The sequence below is a fragment of the Cnephaeus nilssonii genome, assembly GCF_951640355.1.
Source record: "Cnephaeus nilssonii genome assembly, chromosome: 15".
Taxonomy (NCBI): domain Eukaryota; kingdom Metazoa; phylum Chordata; class Mammalia; order Chiroptera; family Vespertilionidae; genus Cnephaeus; species Cnephaeus nilssonii.
Genome location: NC_137086.1, coordinates 35,283,311 through 35,306,919, shown reverse-complemented (window position 1 = coordinate 35,306,919; position 23,609 = coordinate 35,283,311). Strand labels below are relative to the sequence as shown.

At 37.8% G+C, this 23,609-nt stretch overlaps 1 protein-coding gene across 3 annotated transcripts in view; it reads left to right on the top strand.

Moving 5' to 3' along the window:
- Positions 1-23,609, top strand: part of XPO1 (exportin 1) — a 51,497-nt gene that overhangs the window by 10,182 nt on the left and 17,706 nt on the right. Inside the window, exons 2-6 of one of the 3 annotated variants that reach the window (XM_079792412.1) lie at positions 2,329-2,430; positions 4,335-4,417; positions 6,143-6,215; positions 22,326-22,387; positions 22,606-22,650. In XM_079792412.1, coding sequence (XP_079648538.1) covers positions 2,379-2,430; positions 4,335-4,417; positions 6,143-6,215; positions 22,326-22,387; positions 22,606-22,650 — 315 coding nt within the window. In that variant the 5' untranslated portion in view covers positions 2,329-2,378. Of the gene's footprint in view, positions 1-2,328; positions 2,431-2,454; positions 3,385-4,334; positions 4,418-6,142; positions 6,216-22,325; positions 22,388-22,605; positions 22,651-23,609 lie in introns of those variants that run through there. The other 2 variants (XM_079792411.1, XM_079792413.1) reach the window with 2 other exon arrangements.

The following is a 23,609-nucleotide window of genomic DNA, read 5'->3' as shown; positions in this document are numbered from 1 at the left end:
CCGGGGCAGACGCTCAACACAGAAGCTGAAACCACAGGCATGGAAATATGGAACTAACTGATGAATCTCAGAGGGGAGAGAGGAGGACGGGAAGAGATTAGCCAAAGGTCTTACATGCATAGTAGAGGCACCAGTGGGTCCCTTGGCCTAGCGGCCTGGCCTGCAGGGATCGGACCAACTCCCGCTCTCCGACATCCCCCGAGGGGTCCCAGATTGTAAGATGGTGCAGGCCAGGCCAAGGGACCCCACCGGGCCTCTGGTGTATATATATATAATTGCATTTTCCAGCTTACACTCTAGCCTTAGCCCCAGACCCTCAGGTGAAACCCAGGCAGCAGATTTTTAAGTTGCATGAGGCTTCTGGTGATGGTGTTAGAACCACCACCTAGCTTTAGTTTAACTCAAATGTTTTAAAAACAATAAAGAGTATATGTTGCTGGTTGACTAATGGCAAAATGGTGAATGTGATGTAACTGTCACCTGAGGAAAATAATTCTCAACATCAAAGCCAAAGTAGGAGTAAGGGTTATTTCCATAAGTTGGAATAAAAGCCAAGTCAAAGATTTTGAGATGTCTCTGTCAGATTATTGAAGTAAGAATGCTTCTCCCCCATCCCCCTTTTTTTATTTTTCTTGTTTTATAGTATAGATTTAAACCCTTGATCAAGTAAATTAGTCTAACAGGAGGGTAATCAGACAAACTTAAAAACCATCAAGCTAGATTTTTGCCTACAATATGTGATAGAAATAGGTAAAAGATCATTAGGGAGAATCCAGTTGAGCTACAAAACAGCCTTTAAAGATAAAAAAGATTAAGCTATTGCTTTTTAAGGAAAACACACATTATTAATAATAGAATTAACAGTCTTTTTCATGTATAGATAGAAAACTATAATGGTTTAAAAAACTAGATAAATAATGTAAACCTGGCTAGATCTTTAAAACTGTTCATTTCAATCATATTTCAGTAAATGTGAGGAAGCTAAAAACTGTCCAATGGAAAGAGCAAATTATTATTATTTTTAATCCTCACCTGAGGATATTTTTCCATTGATTTTTAGGGAGAGTGGAAGAGAGGGAAAGACAGAGAAATATCGATGTGAGAAGCACATCGATTGGTTGCCTCCTGCATGAGCCCCGACCAGGGTCGGGGCCCGGGAAGGGCCTGCAACAGAGGTCGAACCTAGGACCCTTTGGGCTGCAGGCCGACACTCTGTCCACTGAGACAAACTGGCTAGGGCTACACAACTGTAGTTTCTATGAAATTCATACACGTGCTCTGAAAATATGGACAGGAAAAGACCAAATTCATGATAGTGACTATCTTTAAAGAAGAAACAAAGGAAGGAAATGGCACTGGAGAAACTTATAAAAGATGACTTCATAAGTTTTAGGTCTTTTATGCTTAAGACAAAAACACATTCTAGATAATGGCTACATTGATTTAATATTTTTTCTTGGTTTGCATTTAAAAAATTTTTTTAATCTATTTTTATTGATTTCAGAGAGAGAGGGAGAGGAAGAGACAGATAGAAACATCAATGATGAGAGAAAATCATTGATCAGCTGCCTCCTGCAACCCCCCTTCCCTCTACCGGGGATCGAGCCTGCAACCCAGGCATGTGCCCTTGACTGGAATCAAACCTGGAACCCTTCAGTCTGTAGGCTGACGTTCTATCCAATGAGCCAAACCAGCTAGGGCATGCATTCTTTAAAATTTAAAGCTTTCAAAATAAGCTAGGATTTAATGTATGAAATTTGAGGACATTCAGAAAAGTAAGTTTACAATATATTTAAGAGACTATTTAAAAAATTAGTCTAAGGGTCTTAATGTCATATATATATATATATATATATATATATATATATATATGTATGTATGTATTTGAGATTTAAAGTATTAGACCTCGTTTATATGCCTTCACACACTACATTTTTATAGATAAATTTTGTTAAGAGGTAGGTTGGTGACTCTTGTAAAACAGAGTTTACCATTATTCATCTAAGTAGATGAAGTTTTCTATGTTGCTTTTAGTTGATTCTAAGTACTGAGAACTTGTGTATGTCAGAGAAGATCTTTGTTAGCATTGGTTGAATTTAAGTACCCCAAAAAGGCTATTTTATTTCAAAGGAATAAATATTCCTATTTTTAATTGAAGTTTGAGTGATAACAAACACATTTTTATTTCTATAAAGACTTATTATTTGAGTGTTTCTGAAAGTTGGTAGAATCATTGTCCTGTTAGGATTTGTGCCTTGTTCAATACCATTTTAGTAAATGATTCAAAAGAACAAGTGAGTTTAAAATTCTTCTTGTATAATATTTTAGCAAAGAATGGCTCAAGAAGTACTGACACATTTAAAGGAGCATCCTGATGCATGGACAAGAGTCGATACAATTTTGGAATTTTCACAGAATATGAACACGAAAGTAAGCAAGTAGTGGTTTTAAAATCCATTTATTTCTTCTTTCTTCCAGTCATAAACTTTGAGGAAGGTATCTCATTTTTAGTATGAGCATTTGTTATCTCAAATCATTTAATATTGTTAACTTATTCAAAATTGAGTCTTAAACATAGGATTAATTCTTGCAAATAGTCCTAAGAATTATGAAGCTTTGTAATTGGGACTAGTATGCAAGGTGGATTTTTGTTTGTTTTGGGTTTTTTGTTTTGCTTTGTTTTCTTTTTAGAATATGTGTACAGATCTAAGTAGCATAAAAAATTCTGAATGTTACTCAGAGATGAAACATAACATCAGAGGAATTTGGGGGGGGCAAGTAATCAATATAATACAGGCTCTAAGCACCTCCAACACCAAGTTGTATGGGCAGCATAAAACCCTACTCTGTGGTATCAGTGCTTTTAATGGGACAGCTCTCAGTTTTTATTTGCAATTGAAAATGTTATAATCCAGGTCCTTTTTTTCTTAAGTTTGGACAGAAGGGTTGATCAAAATGTGTTTTGACTGTTTTAGGCTTGGTGATTCACACTTCTCTTTAAACTGCATTAACTTAACAAAATACCGTGCATGGCATTCTGTTTAATATGCACAAGGTTTCCATTTGCTACACATTGTGTTAAAACAGAAAATAGCCATGTTCACATCTGTTTCTGAAATCAGACTGTGTTAATTAACAGTTTTAAAATATTAATTAGTTTTGACATCTTGTAAATTTTCGGGCAAAAATACAGTTCAGAACTTCCTCAAAGTGCTAACCTTAAGTAACATAACAGTGTTTGCCTGTTTGCTTGCCTGGTAAATTTTGCTTTTTATACTGACAGACATTACTAATGTTTAAGTTGATTTATCAACAGTATTTTTAAAAACTCAAATTTGTCTTGTGAAAAATGAGATGATTAGAGGAACAGAAAGAAAGCAACAGGTAAAGAATTCTTCAATTTACATAAATTACAAATGATTTGGTGCTAAAGTTATGCACTATGACATTTGGCTTTTATGCAATCATTTTTTTTTCTTTAAAGATGTTAACACTACCTGATATTAATCATAATGTTCCATTATGTTGATTGCTTGTAATAGGAAGAAAAGGGGTGTCTTCCTGTGCAACTGACACAGCTAGGCTTTGACGGCAGGCCTCCACAAGGTCTACCCTTTTGATTCCCTTTAACTGAATTCTGTTCATCAATTGTTTTTGTTTCATGGGCGGTGGGAGGGGAAAGGGGAATTCAATGCATAAAATAAGTATTTCTGGGGGCTCAGTAGAAATTTCTACCATAGGGATCATTTCATGCATTTATTTTTTTTTTCATTTAGTCTTTGCTGTTTTCTGTCCCTCATCTTCATAACTCAGCAGTGGATTTCTCAAATCCTGAGATGTAAAGCAGAAATGTAATTCTTTAGAATGATTGAATTACTTGTGGATATTTCCAAAGTAGTCATTTTTCATTGGCCTTCAGATTTGGCTGTCACTTTAGATATTTTGGTGTGTTTTTGTTGTTTTTTAAATTTATTTTTATTTCTTTCAGAGAGGAAGGGAGAGGGAGAGAGAGAAACATCAATGATGAGAGAGAATCATTTTTCGACTGCCTCCTGCTTGCCCCACACTGAGTATCAAGCCCACAACCCAGGCATGTGCCCTGACCGGGAATTGAACTGTGGCCTCCTGGTTCACAGGTCAACGCTCAACCACTGAGCCATGCCGGGTGGGCCACTTTAGATTTTTTAATCAAAATATTATTGTTCAAATAAATATGAATTCAACTGTAGAGTCTAAATGTTTAGGACAGATTGGGTTTTAGGATATTATGATGGTGATCTATCTATTTCTTTGACCTAACTTGTGAAAAGCTTATATTGGGCTTCTTGCTTCAGCCCCCTTGGCAGAAAGACCCAAATATGAGTTGTATCTTCTGCAAGCTTATGCTACCTTTTTACAGTTGGAGAAAGGACTAGAGGTTAGTATACAGATAATTGAAATAACAAAGTATCGAATATAAAGGAAGATGTAAATAAATGTAACAATAAAGGAAGGGGAAACTATCCTTCAATTAAAAACTAAGCTGAAAAACTGACTAAATATGGTATGGTTATTTAAATTATTACTTTTTACTGGTATATTTATGGTTGTTTTGCTTCATAATTTTTAAAGATCTCTTTAATTAGTTTAGTATTAGCAAGAGGATAATAGTCCATGTAGTAAAAAGATACATAGCTTTGACAACTTGATAGTCTGATTTCATGCCTATAAAATTAAAGTTTTTAGAGCAGTTTTTTTTTTTTTTTTTTTTAGTTAATTTAGAATTTCAACCAGAAACTTTCCCTTTTTGCTTTATTTACATTTTTCTGAGAACTTTAGAGAGGTATAAATGAACCTGATAGAAAGCTTCACTATTTACTGCTGATTATGAAACACATGCATCAAATTTATATTTTCAGAATTTTGCTTTGGCCTTGTTTTTATCTGGAAGTCTTTTTAAGGAATGTTTTTGCAAATGTAGGATTTCATTTGAAAATTTTCCTGAAAAGTGTGAAATATTAAAATGAAAGAAACAGCAAAAACGTTTACTGTTTGAGCACAATGTAGTTTGGGACAGTCTATATTGTGCTTTGGATAAAATGAGCATTCATATGATCCCTTTGGTTGAAATACCAATGCTCCTATTTTATTGTGTGATGACTAACCATTTTAAAGATGAACTCTTATTCTCAGCCAAAACTTGCAATCTGAGGTTATATGTCTATATATGAGTGAGTTTACCTTTCAGGTATTATAGCTGATTCTTCCCTAATTTAACCAGTTAAAACATACCACAATAATTTTGTCTTTTTTCTTCCTCCTGTCTATCCACACTAATTGGTCATGATAATAATTTTGGGTTTTAACTCCTATAGCATTATAAATTGTTGTAAACATTCTTGACTATTTAGAGTGAGTAATCAGCAGGAGGGACAAAATTGCTTGAAAGTGGTATCTGTTTATTCATTTTTTTTACATTTTCAGTTATAACTTCTATATTTAGGAAGGAATACCTGAAAGGTAGATACAGATTGCAACATGCACTTGTATTATTTTTGACTGTGCACAAAAGTTTATCTTTAAGTTAGTAGAAATAGCAAATATAAGGGTGGGGTTAAAATTTAAAATTAAACCCATGGGCTGTCTTGCTGCTCCTTAAATAACACACCAGTGATTTTTATAAAGACTTTCTACAGAAAGTATCTTTGGCAATACTTTAATGCTTGGCCAAGAGCTTACAACTCCTAGAAGATGGTAGGAAGCTTGAGAGCATCCAAGCTGCTAAATTCTTAGGAACCTGGTCGTGTTAAAGTACGTGAGCCTATAAGCAGTCATTTATGCTGTGAATTCATATCTGGCTGCTACTTCCTTCTACAGATAAGCCCAATTGGCTGCAAAAAGGCTTTTTATTTGGTTCTTCCTGGTGTGAGCATGTGTAAACAGCAGGACATTAAATAGAGTAGTAAACAATAAAATGAGGAAAATGCATGAAAATTCAGTATATGGGTGAATAGATCCTTGTTTAATATATGTAATTAAACTTGGTAGCATAATGTTTTTGAAACTTTAGATGTAAATGTGTGAATGTCTGTCCATTTGTGAATCCTGAAAGTTGCTAGTCTTACAGTAATATATTCACATATATCTGTTATCCAATTTTCAGTATTATGGACTACAAATTTTGGAAAATGTGATAAAAACAAGATGGAAGATTCTTCCGAGGAACCAGTGTGAAGGTAGGAAATACTTCATGAAATTATAAATTCAGAGAAATTTTATTAATCCTGACATTTTTTATCATAGTTAAGTATTTGGGTAGTGGGTGTATTGAATCTAGTTTATTATGCTTTAACTAGAGGCCTGGTGCACGGATTCAGCACCGGTGGGGTCCCTCAGCCTGGCCTCCGGGGATCGGGCCAAAACCAGCTCTCCAATATCCCCCAAAGGGTCCCGGATTGTGAGAGGGCAGTTCTCGGGTGATGTACCCCAGAATTGGGCTCCCTCCTCTCTGGTTCCAGGTGCGTCACCCAGGAACTGCAGCTGCCAAGTCACCGCAGCTCGGCAGATCCTGTGTTGAGCTTCTGTTCCTAGGTGGTCAGTGTGCGTCATAGCTACCAGTCGGCCGGTCACTTAGGCTTTTATATATACTAGAGGCATGTTGCACGAAAATTTGTGCAAGAGTAGGCCTTCCTTCCCTCGGCTGCTGGCACCGGCTTCCCTCCGGGTTCTGGGCTTTCCTCCTCCAGCTGCCATCAGGCACTCAGGACCCAGGCTGGCTTTCCTCTGGCCCAGGTTTGTCAGGAAGGATGTCCAGTCTAACTAGCATATTACCCTTTTATTATTATAGATAAATAGATGGAGATTATGGATGTTATGTGGCAAAACAGGTTTATAAGGTTATCTTTTTGGGGACATAGGATACCAGACTATTCAGACTTTTTATAATAAATATTGTGATGAAAGATATGTATGAATTCAGTTACTCTGGAACCATGTCTGAAGTGAATAAAATTTGAACATGTGAATTGTTTAAAAATGTAGGGCAGTAACTGACAATGACACATGAAAAGAACACAAACTTAAAAGAGAAAAGGAAAAAAAACACATTTTAAAAATCACAAGCCTTTACCTTTTGAATTATAAGAGGTTGACATCTTAAAATAAAATAAAGATGTGGTGAGCAAAAGTAGGTTTACAGTTGTGAGTATGTGAAAGTTTATTCTTATATTGTAATATTTTCTGTATGAACAGTTGTAAGCCCACTTTTGCCCTACCTGGCATTTAACTTTTCCCTTTGTATTCTTTTTGGTAAAAGTAGTCAGTAGTTTAAGAAACATGGGATAAGGTAGTCTCTTGGAATTCCTTGCATTTACTTTAATTTTTCATGTACTGCCTTTATTGCCTACTTTATATCACTTGTTTTAATCTCTGAAAAACAAAATAGAGTCTATACTTTATAAGAGAGAGTATACTACTTTTGGAGGTATTTTTAATTAAAATACTAGAGGCCTGGTGCACAAAATTCATGCACTGGGGGACGGGGTCCCCTTAGCTCAGCCTGTGCCATTTCGCAGTCCGGGACCCCTTTCTCCTTACCCACCCGCCTGCTCACTGCTCCTTACACTCGACTTGCTGCACTTGCCAGCCATGAGCCCAGCTTCTGGCTGAGCAGCGCTCACCCTGTGGAGCGCACTAACCACCAGGGGGTAGCTCCTGCATTGAGCATTTGCCTCCTGGTGGTCAGTGCATATCATAGTGACCAGTCATTCTGCCATAACGGTCGCTTAGGCTTTTATTATATAGATTATATAGCTGCCCCTTTCTTTGACTATGAATCTTTAAGATGTTGTCTTTCACTTGATTTCTCGTGTCATCTCTTAAAAAAATTTTTTTATTATTGATCTCAGAGAGGAAGAGAGAGATAGAAACAGCAGTGATGAGAGATAATTATTGATCACTGGCTGCCTCCTGCACACCCCACACTGGGGATCGAGCCCGCAGCCCAGGCATGTGCCCTGGCTGAAAATTGAACTGTAACTTCCTAGTTCATGGGTTTGTGCTTAACCATTGAGCCACACGGGCCAGGCTCTCATGTCATCTTTATGATGGGATAGGGACCTGGATTTACTCAGCTAGTCTGACTTAAATCTTGATATCTATTTAGCATGCTTAGAGGTAAGTAAGATAAGTTTTAATGACAAATATTTTTAATATATTTTAAATAAAGATTAAGAATGATAGTGCAAGAGGAAATAGTGTCTCCAAAAAAAGTTCCTATTTCTTTAAATGTTTTATTTTGCATTGCAACCATTTTAGATTATGTTCTGTGACCTTCTCAGAAATTAGTAAGAGCTGTTTGACTGTTGGCCCAAATAGATTCTTCATACTTTCCCATCGCTCTTTAGGGACATTAGATCTATTTTCCTTCACTACTTTTGTTTGATACACAAGTTCTGAGCCTCAAATTTAACTTTGGCCATGACTTACCATACCTAAAAAAGGTGTTTACTTTTTTACCTCAGTACCATTTTACTGTAGTATAAGTCCCTCTTTTATTTTTAAACACCTAGACCTCTGCTTGTGATCACATAAGGATTGTACTAGGTGCTCTTCCATGACCTTTTCCAGCTTTAAATTTAAGTGATTTAAAATTAAACTAGTCTATCAAAGTCATGGTTGTATTTGTTATAAAATTAGAGGCTAAGGGTCTACCTAAGGATTCAACATTTTTTGCTTTCTACATGAAGGGGAGTGTGGTATATTTGTTTGTTTGTTTGTTTAATTTAAAATCTTTATTGTTTAAAGTATTATGTAAGTCTCCTTTTTTCCCCCATTGACCTCTCCCTGGTCGGTCCCATCCCCCAGCACATGCCCTCACCCCCCTACTGTCTGTGTCCATTGGTTATGCTCATATGCATATATATTTGGTTTTTTATTATTACACTAGAGGCCCGGTGCATGAAAATTCATGCACTGGAAGGGCGTCTCTCAGCCCAGCCTGCCCCCCTCTCACAGTTCGGCAACCCTCAGGGGTGGGAGGCGACCCAGCGATCAGGGGAAGGTAACGCCCCATCACTCCTCTGCTGCTGCCCCTGCTGGCAGTGCAAGTCTCGGCCAGCCCTGGTTACCTGAGCCTCGGGCAGCCGCCATCCAATGCTTGCCTGCGCCTTGGTCTGGCCCTGGGGGGCTGAGGGGACTGGGCGCCGCCATCTTTGAGGGTGGGGCAGTCAATTAGCATATTCCCTCATTGGCTGTGGGCGCTGCCATCTTTGCGACTATGTGATGGTCAATTAGCATATTCCTTCTTTATTAGATAGGATCATAAGAGCTCCCATGGATTAATATGCAAGTATCCAACATATAATATTTCAGAGGGCTTAAGACTGCTTTTGAGAGTCAATTGTCATGTTTGAAAAGACTGGAGGGGAAGCAGTGGTCATTATTCTGCCTAGCTTAAGAGAATTCTGTTTTATTCATGTGTTCTTATTCTCTGTTGAGATAACTTCTTTGTTTCTCTCCAAGCTATATTTATTTTTTTTAAAAAGTATCAGAATCACCTTTCTCCCTGCATTTCCCTTCATCACTAGTGTTAAGATTAAGTATGGTATAAACTTCATAAAATTACCTGAAGTTACCCTTTTACCCATGTATAATAGCTATTATTGGTGAAGACATTATATGAAGGAAAAAGTGTGGTGTAACTTCTAGGGCAGTGATGGCGAACCTATGACACGCGTGTCAGCACTGACACACGTAGCCATTTCTGATGACATGCGGCCGCTGAGGCGGCCGCATGCCGAGGATGAAACATTTGCGAAATAATATTTTTTCCTCAAAGTAACACACTACCCAAGTTATGCTCAGTTTTTTGGCGAAGTTTGACACACCAAGATCAAAAGGTTGCCCATCACTATTCTAGGGTCTTGGAGAGGCACATTGTTGGAAGACCAGGCAAATTGGCTTCCAGAGAATGTTAGTGGACCCTAGATTTTGATATTAACAGCAACTTTGCATGATGGATTTAATGATGCATGTTCTTTTTTAAGGTAATTGATCTCATCTGTAAAGCATTGGAAAATAAATTCAATACTGTATTAATTTTATAATTCTTTTTAAAATTGTCAGTCCTATGGAGGCTTCTCCAAGCTTATGATTTTGTGTTTCACAAAATATGCTAGTATTTCTGAAAGCTAATTTTCCTTCATCTTTAAGTAACTTTGGTATTGGAAATGAATTAGTATAACCCCCCAAATACTGTACATTTCTTTGTCATGTCATTTAAAGCTGTCAACGCCACTTCTTACTTTATCTTAGCATATATATTTATTAGAGGCCTGATGCACGAAATTCATGAAAGGGGCTTGGCCCCCAGTCGCCGTGGCAGCTGCCTCTGCCTTGGCTCCCCGCCACCATGGCTTCCGGGAGAACATCCGGACTAATTAGCATAGTACACTTTTATTATATATTTACCTGGAGCACATATTGTATATCTGCTTCATACAAAGCACTGTTAGGTATTAAGACTATATAAATATATCCTTACATCAGAGTGCATGCTAAGGGTCAGAATGTGCTAAAAGAAGGGAATGATGATTAGGTCAGGCCTTTAGACAAGTTCCTTCATACAAATTGCAATGCTTGTATTTTAAAGGAAGTGTAGGTTTAGCTACACAACAAACCAAAATAAATTTTCAACCTTTTTTTTTCCAAATTAGCAATTTTTAAATTCTGATTTCAGGTGCTTGTTCATTAACAGTTTAATTTTCACATGTTCTTTTAGGGTAATGGTACTTTTACTTCAGGCCTCTTGTCTAAAGCACTTTGCCAGGAAAATCTCTGACAATTCTAGACTGTGTTTAGATATCTCTTGCTGCATGTTCCCTTAGTACAGTGATTCTCAACCTTTTTAATGCCGTGACCTTTTAATACAGTTCCTCATGTTGTGGTGACCCCCAACCATAAAATTATTTTCGTCGCTACTTCATAACTGTAATTTTGCTACTGTTAATGAATCGTAATGTAAATATCTGTGTTTTCCGATGGTCTTAGGCGATCTTGTTAGCGGTTCTCAACCTGTGGGTCGCCTAAGACCATCGGAAAACACAGATATTTACATTACAATTCATTAACAGTAGCAAAATTACAGTTATGAAGTAGCGACGAAAATAATTTTATGGTTGGGGGTCACCACAACATGAGGAACAGTATTAAAGGGTCGCAGCATTAAATGGTTGAGAACCACTGCCTTAGTAGATTCTGTACCAGTGGATCACAGATGAATACAATTTCATTGAGCAAAAAACACAGGTAATAATTAGCCAAGTAAAGACATTTAAAAAAACACACAAAAACCATACAATTAAATGACATTTTAATTTAAAAATGATCAAGGGAGATACAACATCATAATAAAAATATATTTTTAAAATATATTTATGTTGAACTCAGAGAGGAAGGGAGAGAGATAGAAACATCAATGATAGAAAATTATTGATCTACTGCCTCCTGCATGCCCCCTATTGAGGATCGAGCCTGCAAACCTGGGCATGTGCCCTTGACTGGAATTGAACCCAGAACCCTTCAGTCCACACGCTGATGCTCCATCCACTGACCCAAACTGACTAGGGCCATAATAAAACATTTTAATAAATATAGATTTATATGATACAAATTGCTCTGTTTTTGTTTTTGTTTTTTTAGGCCAGAAAAAACTTTAACTGTTTGGAGTCTTTCCCTCCACTACCACCACATTAACATTTCTCACACATGGCTGTCATTGTTTTTTTCTCACTCTTTCTCTTAATACATCAAAATGTTAGCTTAATGGTGTTAAGGATCAGAGAATATCTGTTGCATTCTTATTTCTTAGGACATGTGTCAATATATAATTATTCAATTAATGAATTGCATATTATTGAGTTAATGTTCTCCAATTTATTGTATTCTTCTACTTTAAGGAAATGACTTTTCCTGTATTTTTATTCTTATAAATTATCCTACATAATAAAAGGATAGTATGCAAATTAACCATCACTCCACTACACCCACGATTGGGCTGGCGGGGGGCAGGGACTTGCGAGTCTCCTTCCCCCTGCTCCTCCCACTGGCACGATCGGCCGCCACGCTGCTGAGCGGGGACTGATGGGGCTGGTGGAGGGCGTGGGCAGCGGGACTCGGGGTGGCCGATCGCGCCGGCTGGAGGCACTCCGATCGGCAGGTGGCCAGAGCCAAGGGCTGGGTCCCAGAGGAAAACTGGTGCCGGCAGCCAGGTGAAGGAAGGTCTATTGCACGAATCTTTGTGCAACGGGCTTCTAGTGTGTTATATAATTGATATCTTTGAGGTTAAGTTTTGAAGTGAATATTTGCATAGATGAGTTATAAATCAAATACTAAATATTTTTGACTTAAAGATGAAGAGGTAATTTTAATGTGAAGTAGAATAGTTTTCAGATGGGGAGTGTGTGCTAGTCAAATGAGTAATTAAAAGGTATACTAGGATTGTCAGTGATACTGAATCTATGTCTTAGTTGCACAACAACTTTCATTATTCAGGTAAGCCCCCTTCCCTTTTACAAAATAATTTTAGAAAATTTTATTATTCTTAGTCCTCACTCGAGGATATTTTTCCATTGATTTTTTAGAGAGAGTGGGAAGGGTGGGGGGAGAGAAGCATTGAACTGGAACTGGAATCAAGCTGCAACTGGTACATGCTTTCAAATTGTAATGGAGTGGGGGCAGATACTAAAACTCCTTTTATTCCTCCCTGAAATGATTATCTGTATAAAGGTATCTCTGTGTTTTTAAAAATGTAAACCAAAGGCTTGTGTTTTACTCCATTAAGGCATATGATTTATAAATCATTTTATGAGATAGATATGAATTTCCTGATATTGAAAAGAGGAGTGATGAATTAATGAATAGTCCAAAGTGATCCTATCTAATAAAGAGGGAATATGCTAATTGACCATCATGCCCTCACAGAAATGGCGGCGCCCACAGCCAATAAGAAGGGAATGTGCTAACTGACTGTCATGCCCTCAAAGATGGAGGCACCCACAGCCACAAGATGGCGGTGCCCAGTCCCCTCAGCCCCGCTGGGGCGGCAGGTGTACAGCACGGCCGGGTCCGCCCCCAGTTGGGTCCGGCTGCTCCGCGCACCTGCCTCCGGAGTCCCCCAGTCCCCTCAGTCCCCCAGCCGCCCAGGGCCACCCCAAGGTGCAGGCAAGCCTCAGATGGCGGCTGCCCAGTCACCCAGGGCCGCCTGAGGCTCAAGTAACCAGGGCTGGCTGAGGCTTGCGCTGCCAGCAGTGGCAACAGCAGAGTTGTGATGGGGGTGTCACCTTCCCCTGATCGCTGGGTCGCCTCCTGCCCCTGAGGGCTCCCGGACTGTGAGAGGGGGCAGGCTGGGCTGAGGGACACCCCCTTCCAGTGCATGAATTTTCATGCACCGGGCCTCTAGTATAATTATAATTGAACATTTAACAGTTTGGTCACTTGAAGTAGTTGGACAAAGCTTCTGAGTTGTGCATTTCTGTGTTATAATTCATGAAGTTGACAGACCAAAGGTGATTACCCATAAGGTTTTTGTTTTGTTTTTTTAATCCTCACCCTACGATACTTTTCCATTGTTTTTTCTCCCCTTTTTTTTATTCCATTGATTTTTAAGAGAGAATGGAAGTGAGGGGGAGAGACATCAATGTAAGAGAGAGACACATCAATTAGTTGCCTCCCACACATGCCCCAACCGGGCCCAGCTCAAGCCTGCTACAGACGTATGTGCTCTTGATCAGAATCGAACCTGCAACCCTTCAGTCCGCATGCCTGGCCTTAATCACTGAGCAAACTGACTAGGTTACCCATAAGGTTTTATACAATGCTTTCCTTTGGAATGAGGCACATGGTAATTTACTATATGATTTTACATGAATTTCTGTACCTCTTTGAATTTTGACTGTCTTGCCAAGGTTGTTGGGATATAAGAGGTGAAATGTGTGTAAAGCTCTCTGTTTCTAGGTGCTGGATATGAATAAACACATAGTTTTTCGTGTGTTGAAATCTTTTTTTTTCTCTTTTCACAAAAATATATCCATTTTTATTTTACCATCCTATATAATAAAACCCTAATATGCAAGTCAGCCCAAATGGCTGAGCACACTGACCACCAGGGGGCAGGTGCTCGACATAGGAGCTGCCCCCTGGTGGTCAGTGTGCTCCTACAGGGGGAGCACCACTCAGCCAGAAGCCGGGCTCACGGCTGGTGAGCGCAGTGGCGAGAGTCTCCTGCCTCTGCTGCAGGCAGGCGGTAAGGAACAAGGGGTCCCGGACTGCAAGAGGGTACAGACTGGGCTGAAGGACACACACATCCAGTCAACGATTTTTGTGCACTGGGCCTCTGGTATACATCTACTAGTCTCAAGCTATCTTGAAAAAATTTATGCAATAGCTTCCTAACTGGACTTCTTAGTACTGTATACTTTTGTGTGTTATAGTCCCCACAAAGGATTTACCATGATGTTTAAAAGACAGAAATAATTGGGTCACTCCCATGCTTAATTAAGACCTCCCATTGTACTGAAGATCACATGTTCAATATGTTGATTGTAAGTGATATTGGCTTTTAAAATTATTTGTATTTGCTCTTTTGTTTATTTTATTAAAGTATAATTTGACATACACAGTGGATAGCATTTCTAAAGTGTATAATTTGATAAGTTATTTTTCGGGTCCCCGGCCGCCCCACGCCTCAGTCTGCCTGTGTGTGCCGCAGTCCACCTGTGCACACCCCTCCAGCAGCTGCCAGCAGCCCCCTCCCCACCTCACACGCCCTTGTGCCAAATAGCCCCACCCAATTTGATAAGTTTTGATTTATGCATATATCCATGAAACCACCACTATAATCAAGATGTTCATCTTGGCCTGGCTGGCGTGGCTCGGTGGTTGAGTATCAACCTATGATCTAGGAGGTCCTGGTTCCATTCCTGGTCCGGGCACATGCCCAGGTTGTGGGCTCTACCCCAGTATGTGGTGTGCAGGAGGCAGCCGATCAGTGATTCTCTCTCATCATTGATGTATTTACCCTTACTTTCTCTCATTCTTCTCTGAAATCAATCTATTCTATATATGTATTTAAAAGCCTAAGTGACTGGCCGACCATTCGGCCGGCCCACTCGTAGCTATGATGCACACTGACCACCAGGGGACAGACGCTCAACTCAGGAGCTGCCAAACTACAGCAACTTTGCAGAGTGCCCTTTTGCACTCCGGGACCCCTCAGGGGATGTCGGATAGGCAGTTTTGGCCAGATTCCCACAGGCCAGGCCCAGGGACCCAGGCCTCTAGTAAAAATATATTAAAAAAGAAAAGAAAAGATGTTCATCTTGTAATTACCTACCCTACCCTTCAACCTGTTTTCTATCACCCACATAGTAGGTGTATGTTTAACTATTTTCCAAAATGGTTGTATCATTTTACATTCTTACTAGCAGTGTATGAATATGCTTTACATCCTCACTGAAGCTTGGTATGGTGAGTGTTTTTTAATTCTAGCCATTATAGAATGGCTTCTGGTTTTAATTTGCATTTCCCTAATGACTAATGCTGTGAGCATTCTTTCACATCATCTCTATATTATTGTAAGTTGATACTATTGCTCTTTATTGAACACAGATGGTGGTTTCCATTGTTGGTAATATCTTCAAAAACAAGTCAGTGTTTTCAAAATGTCCTATTATATTTTAGTGTCATACGTATTTGACAGTATTTTCCTACCACTTCTGATAAGGTAGCACTTTTGTCCTTACAAGATTTCCTATTTATGTGGAATTTGCATAAGAGATGTTTACTTGAGACCTGACAATACCTAATACTTAGCTTGTATCCACATAGCAATAGGAGATGGGAACCACTTATAGAAAGACTTGATTACAGAAGGGTGGATTTTAATAAATTTGCTTTTTTTATTGTTGTTAGAGGAAAAATTGTTAAATCTTTAATAAAATAAAATTGTCTTGTAAAATATACACAACAGTATTTGTCATTTCGAGTGTATGATTTAGTGTTGGTAAGTACATTCGCAATATTGCACAACCATCATCACTGTACATCTCCAGAATTTTTTATCATCCCAAATTGAAACTACCCATTAAACATTAACACTTTACACTCCCTCCCAGTCTTCCCAGTACCTGTTAACCACTATTACACTTACTTTCTTTATGAATTTGCCTATTCTAGTCATCACATATATGTGCAATCATACCATATTTGGGGGGGGGGGTTCTCATTATTTCACTTAGCATATTTCCAAGGTTGGTCCCATGTTTTAACATGCATCAGAATTTTGTTCATTTTTATGGTCAAATAATATTCCATTGTATGTTGTATACACACATTTTACTTATTCATTCATTTGTATATGGACATTTGGGTTTTTATATTTTGGCTATTAAATATAATAATGCTATAAGCTTAATAAAATTTTGATTTCTGCATTATCTTATAAAGTTCTTATTAAGTATCTGTTTTAGGCCATAAGTCTTTTTAAGAAAGATAGTCTTATAGATCAATTTCTCTTCAAATTACTAAACATGTAGGCAAATAAATAAGTTACTCTAATTCTAACCTATCAATGGGAGCCCTAGGTTAAGAACCCCCACTTTTGAATTGTTTTTAGCTACTTGTCTCTCTATATTGCTGTTCTCACAGGTTCATTCCATTGAGTGACCAGGATGATATTATGGATTCCTGAAAATAAGGCAAAAAAGGACAGCTATTTTAGAGCACTATACAGGGTTGGGGAAAAGTAGGTTTATAGTTGTTCATATGGAAAATATTACAATGATTAATAATACAGGAATAAATTCTCTTTCGTGTGCTCACAACTATAAACCTACTTTTTCCCCACTCTGCATTTTAGTGTCCACCATGAGGAAGTAACCACTTGAGCTAAAGCCTACCCTCAGCCTCTATTCCAGAGACTCTTTCTCATGATTGGTGTAGGTAAATTGGATGGACAAATGCTTGTAATCGAAGGCACAGGGAAAGAGCCTTCATATTTTACATAGTTTTGATAGAGGGATTTACTTAGTTTACACTTTGAAAATATATTTTTTCATTGATTTCAGAGAGGAAGGGGGAGAGAGAGAGAAACATCAATGATGAGAGAGTCATTGATCGGCTGCCTCCTGCACCCCTTCTCCTGGGTATCGAGCCTGCAACCTGGGCATGTGCTCTTGACCTGAAATCAAGCCTGGGACCCTTCAGTCTACCTGCTGATGCTCTATTCACTAACCCAAACTGGTTAGGGTAACTAAGTTTACACTTTTATAGCTTTTCTAGAGTAAAATAATTACAATGAATGATTGGATATTCTATGTATTGCACAATGGTTGAACCAAATTGAACTCGATTTGCTATGCTTGTTTTTAAAAGGTGCAGTTCAGAGTATTGATAGCTATTTATTTATTTATTTATTTATTTATTTATTTATTTTAAATCCTCACCCGAGGATATTTTTCCATTGATTTTTAGAGAAAGGGAAAGGCAGAGAAATATCGATGGGAGAGAAACACACTGATTGGTTGCCTCTCTCAAGCCACCCTACCATGGCTGGGCCCAGGGAAGGAGCCTGTAGCCGAGGTATGTGACCTTGACCAGAATGGAACCTGGTACCCTAATGGTTTGCAAGCTGACACTCTATCCACTGAACCAAAATGGCTAGGGCTGAGCTGCTTTTCAAAAAAAATTTTTTTTAACATATTTTTATTGATTTGAGAAAGAGAGAGAAACATCAGTGGTGAGAGAAAATCATTGATAGGCTGCCTCCTGCACATCCCTTATTGGGAATTGAGCTTGCAACCCGGGCATGTGCCCTTGACCCGAATCCAACCCGGGACCCTTTAGTCCACAGGCCAATGCTCTATTCACTGAGCCAAACCAGCTAGGACTAATTTTCAAAATTTTTTGAGTAAACTTTAGGAAAGAATTAGGGGAAAGAGTTAAGGTACTTGATCAAATAAGATATGGTATCTAGCAATTGGAGATTCTGGGCAGACTTAAGGTGGTTGTTTATATTTAAAAGTTACAGTCTTTTGAAGAGAAAGAAGTACTGACTATGGTAAAGTGACATTAAATTGAGATTTTATTATCTACGAGAATCTTCCAGTTATTGACTACTTATATTGCTTTTTTCCTATTTTCATCTTTTAGCCTTTGTTCCATCTACAGTGTGTTTTAGAAGCCTCTGAAAAGAGGGTCAAGATAATTAATGAATTGGTAACAGAGAAGTTGAAGGCTGTCTGATCCTGTTTTATATTCTCTGAGGCCGAGAAAAGCCTCCAAATGTTAAATATTCTGACTAGAGGCAACAGTAGCAGTTTTGGACATTGTCTTGTTCCTTGTGACAGAATTAGAAGAAAAAGTAGTGAATCTTTTTTTTCTTTTTTAGTTTAGAGAGGAAGAGAAACATCAATTTGTTGTTCCACTTATTTATGCATTAATTGGTAGATTTATTTATTTTTTTAGTTGGTAGATTTTTTTATGTGCCCTGACCAGGGATCAAATTCCCAACCTTGACATATCAGGTTGATGCTCTAATCCAGTGGTCGGCAAACTCATATTGTCAGTCATTTAATCAAAGAGCAGGCTGCCCTGGCCAGTGATTCTCAATGGTTAAGAATGTTGGCCTGTGCACCAAATGGACTTTGGTTCAATTCCCAGTCAAGGGCACATACCTCAATTGTAAGTTCAGTCTCTAGCCCCCTTCAAATTTTTTTGAAAAGCAGCTTGGTGGTAGTACAGGAAGCAACCAATCAATGTCTCTCTCACATCAATCTTTCCCTCCCTCCCTCCCACTCTTAAAAATCAATGGGAAGCCGAAACTGGTTTGGCTCAGTGGATAGAGCGTTGGTCTGCGGACTGAAGGGTCCCGGGTTCGATTCCGGTCAAGGGCATGTACATTGGTTGCGGGCACATCCCCGGTGGGGGCGTGCAGGAGGCAGCTGGTCGATGTTTCTCTCTCATCGATGTTTCTAGTTCTCTATCCCTCTCCCTTCCTCTCTGTGAAAAATCAATAAAATATATATTTTTAAAAAATCAATGGGAAAATCTCGGATAAGGATTAACAACAAAAGCAGACTATATTTTTGTTTCTATTTTTAAACTTGTAAACTTGGATTAAGAGGTTTCAGAGGAATGCTTGCTCTTTTTTTTTTTTTTTTTTTTTTTTTTTTAGACTGCCCATTTTCTTATTTTGGGTGGGCCTTAATGATAGTAATTTCTGTGTAAAGAACAGAAAGGCCATTGATACCAGAATTGTTTTTTATTAGGTTTAACGGGTAATGCGGACATGTGATTGTTGTGTGGTATAATTTAGTAGTCATTAAAAAAATAATTTGGCTCCCCTAATTGTTACATTTTAAAAATCACCTAATTGCCCTGACTGGTTTGGCTCAGTGGATAGAGCGTCAGCTTGCGGACTGAAGGGTCCCATGTTCAATTCCGGTCAAGGGCATGTACCTTGGTTGTGGGCACATCCCCAGTAGGGGGTGTGCAGGAGGCAGCTGGTCAATGTTTCTTTCTCATCGATGTTTCTAACTCTCTATCCCTTTCCCTTACTCTCTGTAAAAAAAAAAGCAATAAAATATATTTTAAAAAAATAAATAAAAATCACCTTATTAAAACTAAGCCTGATTTTACTTTGTGTCCACAAAGCCTCTTAATACTTTGAAGTAATTTTAGACTATAGAATTGTTGCCCAGAAAAGTACAGATTGTCCTGATACTAACAACTTACACACAATAATAAAACGAACAAACCAGAAATTAAACATGTGGTTCAGTATTATTAACTGAACTGTGGACCTTGATTCACATTTCATAAGCTTTTTCTCTAATATCCTTTCTCTGTTCTACAATTCATTTAGTTGTATCTCTTCAGTCTTACAATCTGTGACAGTTCTTAATTCCTGATTCTATGCTTTTGACACTTGAGTTCTGGTCCATTATTTTATATAGTATATTTTAGTTTAGGTTTGTTCTTAATATGATTAGACTGTGGTACATTTTTTTTTGGTACATTTTTTTTTTAAGCAAGAATACCATCTAACTTGGGACTACATAATGTCAATATGTTTAATTGTTCACTTTATTAACCTTTATCAGTGGTTATGGTGCCTGCTGGTTTTTTGTTTACGAAATTACTATTTTTCATGTTGAAAGTGATAAGTATCTTGGAGAGATAATTTCACACCATGCAGATATCCAGTTTCTCCTGACGACTTGCCCATTCGTTTTAGCACATTGGTGGGTCTTGTCTGCAACAGTCAGTATTGTCTTTTGCCTAATGTGGAACTTACTTTTTTAAAAAATATTTTTTTATTGATTTCCGAGAGGAAGGGAGTGGGAGAGAGAGATAGAAACATCAATGATGAGAGAGAATCATTGATTGGCTGCCTCCTGCATGCCCCTTACTGATGCTTTATCTACTGAGCCGATCTTGGCTTGGGCCAGCAGATCGGTTCTTAAAGGGTATTCTGATTTGGTAGATGAGGATTAGGACACAGATTCAGAAAGTCTTATCTGTAGTTGCAAAGTTCAGACAGCTCTGAAAATAGAAAATCTTTATCAATCATTTGGCAGCAAAACCTAAATTAAACAGATGTGAGCAGTCTTTATGTAGTGAGAAATAAAAATTTATTCTATTAGGGATCTTGCTTCAGATCCTTTGGGCATGTTAATGTCAGTACATCACATTACTCTAAAAATATATTTTATTTTATTTTTTTAATATATTTTATTGATTTTAGAGAAGAAGGAAGAGGGAGAAAGAGATAGAAACATCAATGATGAGAGAGAATCATTGATTGGCTGCCTCCTGCACGCCCCCTACTGGGGACCAACCCTGCAACTCAGGCATGTGCCCTTGGCCGGAATCGAACCTGGGACCCTTCAGTCCACAGGCTGACGGTCTATCCATTGAGCCAAACAGGGCATTTTTTATTCTTTTAAAAAATATTTTTTTATTGATTTTAGAGAGGGAGGGAGGAGGAGAGCGATAGAAGCTCAATGATGAGAGTGAATCATTGGTCGGCCACTTCCTGCGTGTTCCCCGCTAGGCATTGAGCCTGCAACCCAGGCATGTGCCCTGTCCAGTATCAAACTGACCTCCTGGTTCATAGATCGACACTCAACCACTGAGTCACACCAGCTGGACTTACTTTAAACTTTAAGGGGACCTAGAGTATATGCTTTGTAAATTCTGAATGATGTAAATTAAAAGCAAAGATATGGAGTCTTAAACTGTTTGAAGAATAAGCTGTATTATTAAGGGGTTCTTAGGTAAAGAACATTGCAAACTAAAAATATTTCCCTCTTTTTTTTCCTTATTATAGTGGGGAAATTTTTAAAGTCAAATTTCCACGTTGTAGCCAGGTAGAGCTCAGTTGGTTAGAGCATCAACTGGATACACCCAAGTTCAGTCCCTGGTCAGGGCACATACAAGAATCAAGCAATGAATGCGTAAATAAGTGTAACAAATTGATGATTCCCTATTTCTAAAAGCAATCAGTAAAATTTTTAAAAAAATAACTTTTCCAGGATTAGCTTAATGTTATAATTAAATTGGGAAAGGGTAAATATATCTGACCTTGATTTATAAGTATTTTACATAAAACTTTATAATGCTTATTACAAAGTAACATCTTTAGGGTTTTTGCAGTTTTGACCCACAAAAATAAGTTGATGTGTGTGTTTATTTAAGTGAAGATCACATTATTCTCTTGCAGTATTTTTTTTTGTTTTTCTCAAAATTACTATATTGCTATATTTAACTGGTATAGCATTTAAAGAATTTAACTGGTAGAGCATTTAAAGATTATCTTAGAACAATGGTTGCCAACCTTTCAGACCTCACGGACCACCGGTTGGCGACTGCTTTCTTAGAAGATATTAATTTGTAATTGTTCCATCTAGATTTTGTAAAGGTTAAGAACAAAACCTAAAAATTTAAAGTAGTGCACTAAAGCCCTGGCTAATATGGCTCAGTTGGTTGAGCATTATTCTATTGCACCAAAGGGTCGCCCACAATTCCCTGTCAGGGCACATGCCATGCACAGGATTCCAATCAATGTTCCTCTCCCTCTCCCTTGCATTCTGTCTAAAGTCAATTTAAAAAAAAAATTTTTTTTAACAGTATAAAGTAGTATATTAAATTTTTCCCCAAAAGCCAACATTGGTGATGGGATTAGGCATATTATCTGAGTGTGCTCAGCCCTCTTCATCCCCCAAATTTTTTGTTTCTGAAGATTTATTAAATATGCTATAAAAATATTGATTTTTTTCCCCCCATAGGAATAAAAAAATATGTTGTTGGCCTTATTATCAAGACCTCATCTGATCCAACTTGTGTAGAGGTAAGAGATTTTTTGAAGATTATTGTGAAAATGTAAAAGCATTTAAATATTGAATCTTCAACTTAAACCTTACTATCACTATCACAGAGCTATAAACATATACACAGTCATTTTTAATAAATATACAGTTATTTTTCTCTCTGAGGTTTCTTATGCTTTTGTTCTTAACTATACCTATTTTAGGCTCTCATTTAATCTAAATGTTTCTCTTTTCGTAGAAGGAAAAAGTATATATCGGGAAATTGAATATGATTCTTGTTCAGGTAAGCTTTCGCTGTTTTCCTCAAAAGAGTTCAATGTTTCAGTTAAGCTGATTACTTGAACAAAATTTTTGAACACACTCTATTGAATAACTAAACTAACATCTTGCAGAAGTAGTGATAGTAGGGTTTTTTAGATAGATAGATAAATAGATTGATTTCTGAGAGAAAGGGAGCGAGAGAGAGAGATAGAAACATCAATGATAAGAGAGAATCATTGATGAGCTGCCTCCTGCCTGCTTGCCCCCTACCGGGACTAAGCCTGGCAACCCTGGCATGTGCCCTTGACCAGAATTGAACCTGGGACCCTTCAGCCAAATTGATAGTAGTCTTTATAATAACTCCTAATTGTTTACCTACTATGTAGCATTTGAAATTGTAAAACTGAAAACCCATCACTTTATGGCTCCAATATGGATTGGACTCAATTAAAATTTTATCATTTATGCTTGATACTGTGTGTGTTTCCATGTTATCTGTCCGTTTTAATTGTTTTTTAATATAGCATTCCTTTAATTAACCTCTAAGACAGTTTTTCAAACTTTCTGTATAGTCTAACTTTAGAAATTTTAACTTAACTGTTTTTAATATGTCAAAAAATATTTTCTGAGATTAACTGGTGTGTAAGGAAAAAAGAAAATTTTCTCTATAATAAGTTTTGGGAACTTAAATGATTTTTAAAACATTTGCATTTTCACTAAGTTATACTGGCTTTTATACTAAAGACTTTTTGTTGGTAACATTTCTGAATTGGGGAGAGGAAGGAGTACAAAGAAGATAGTTACTAACTTCTTTTCTTTTTTTAAAAAAAATATTTTATTGATTTTTCACAGAGAGGAAGGGAGAGGGAGAGTTAGAAACATCGATGAGAGAAACATCAGTCAGCTGTTCCTGCACACCCCCTACTGGGGATGTGCCCGCAACCAAGGTACATGCTCTTGACCGGAATAGAACCTGGGACC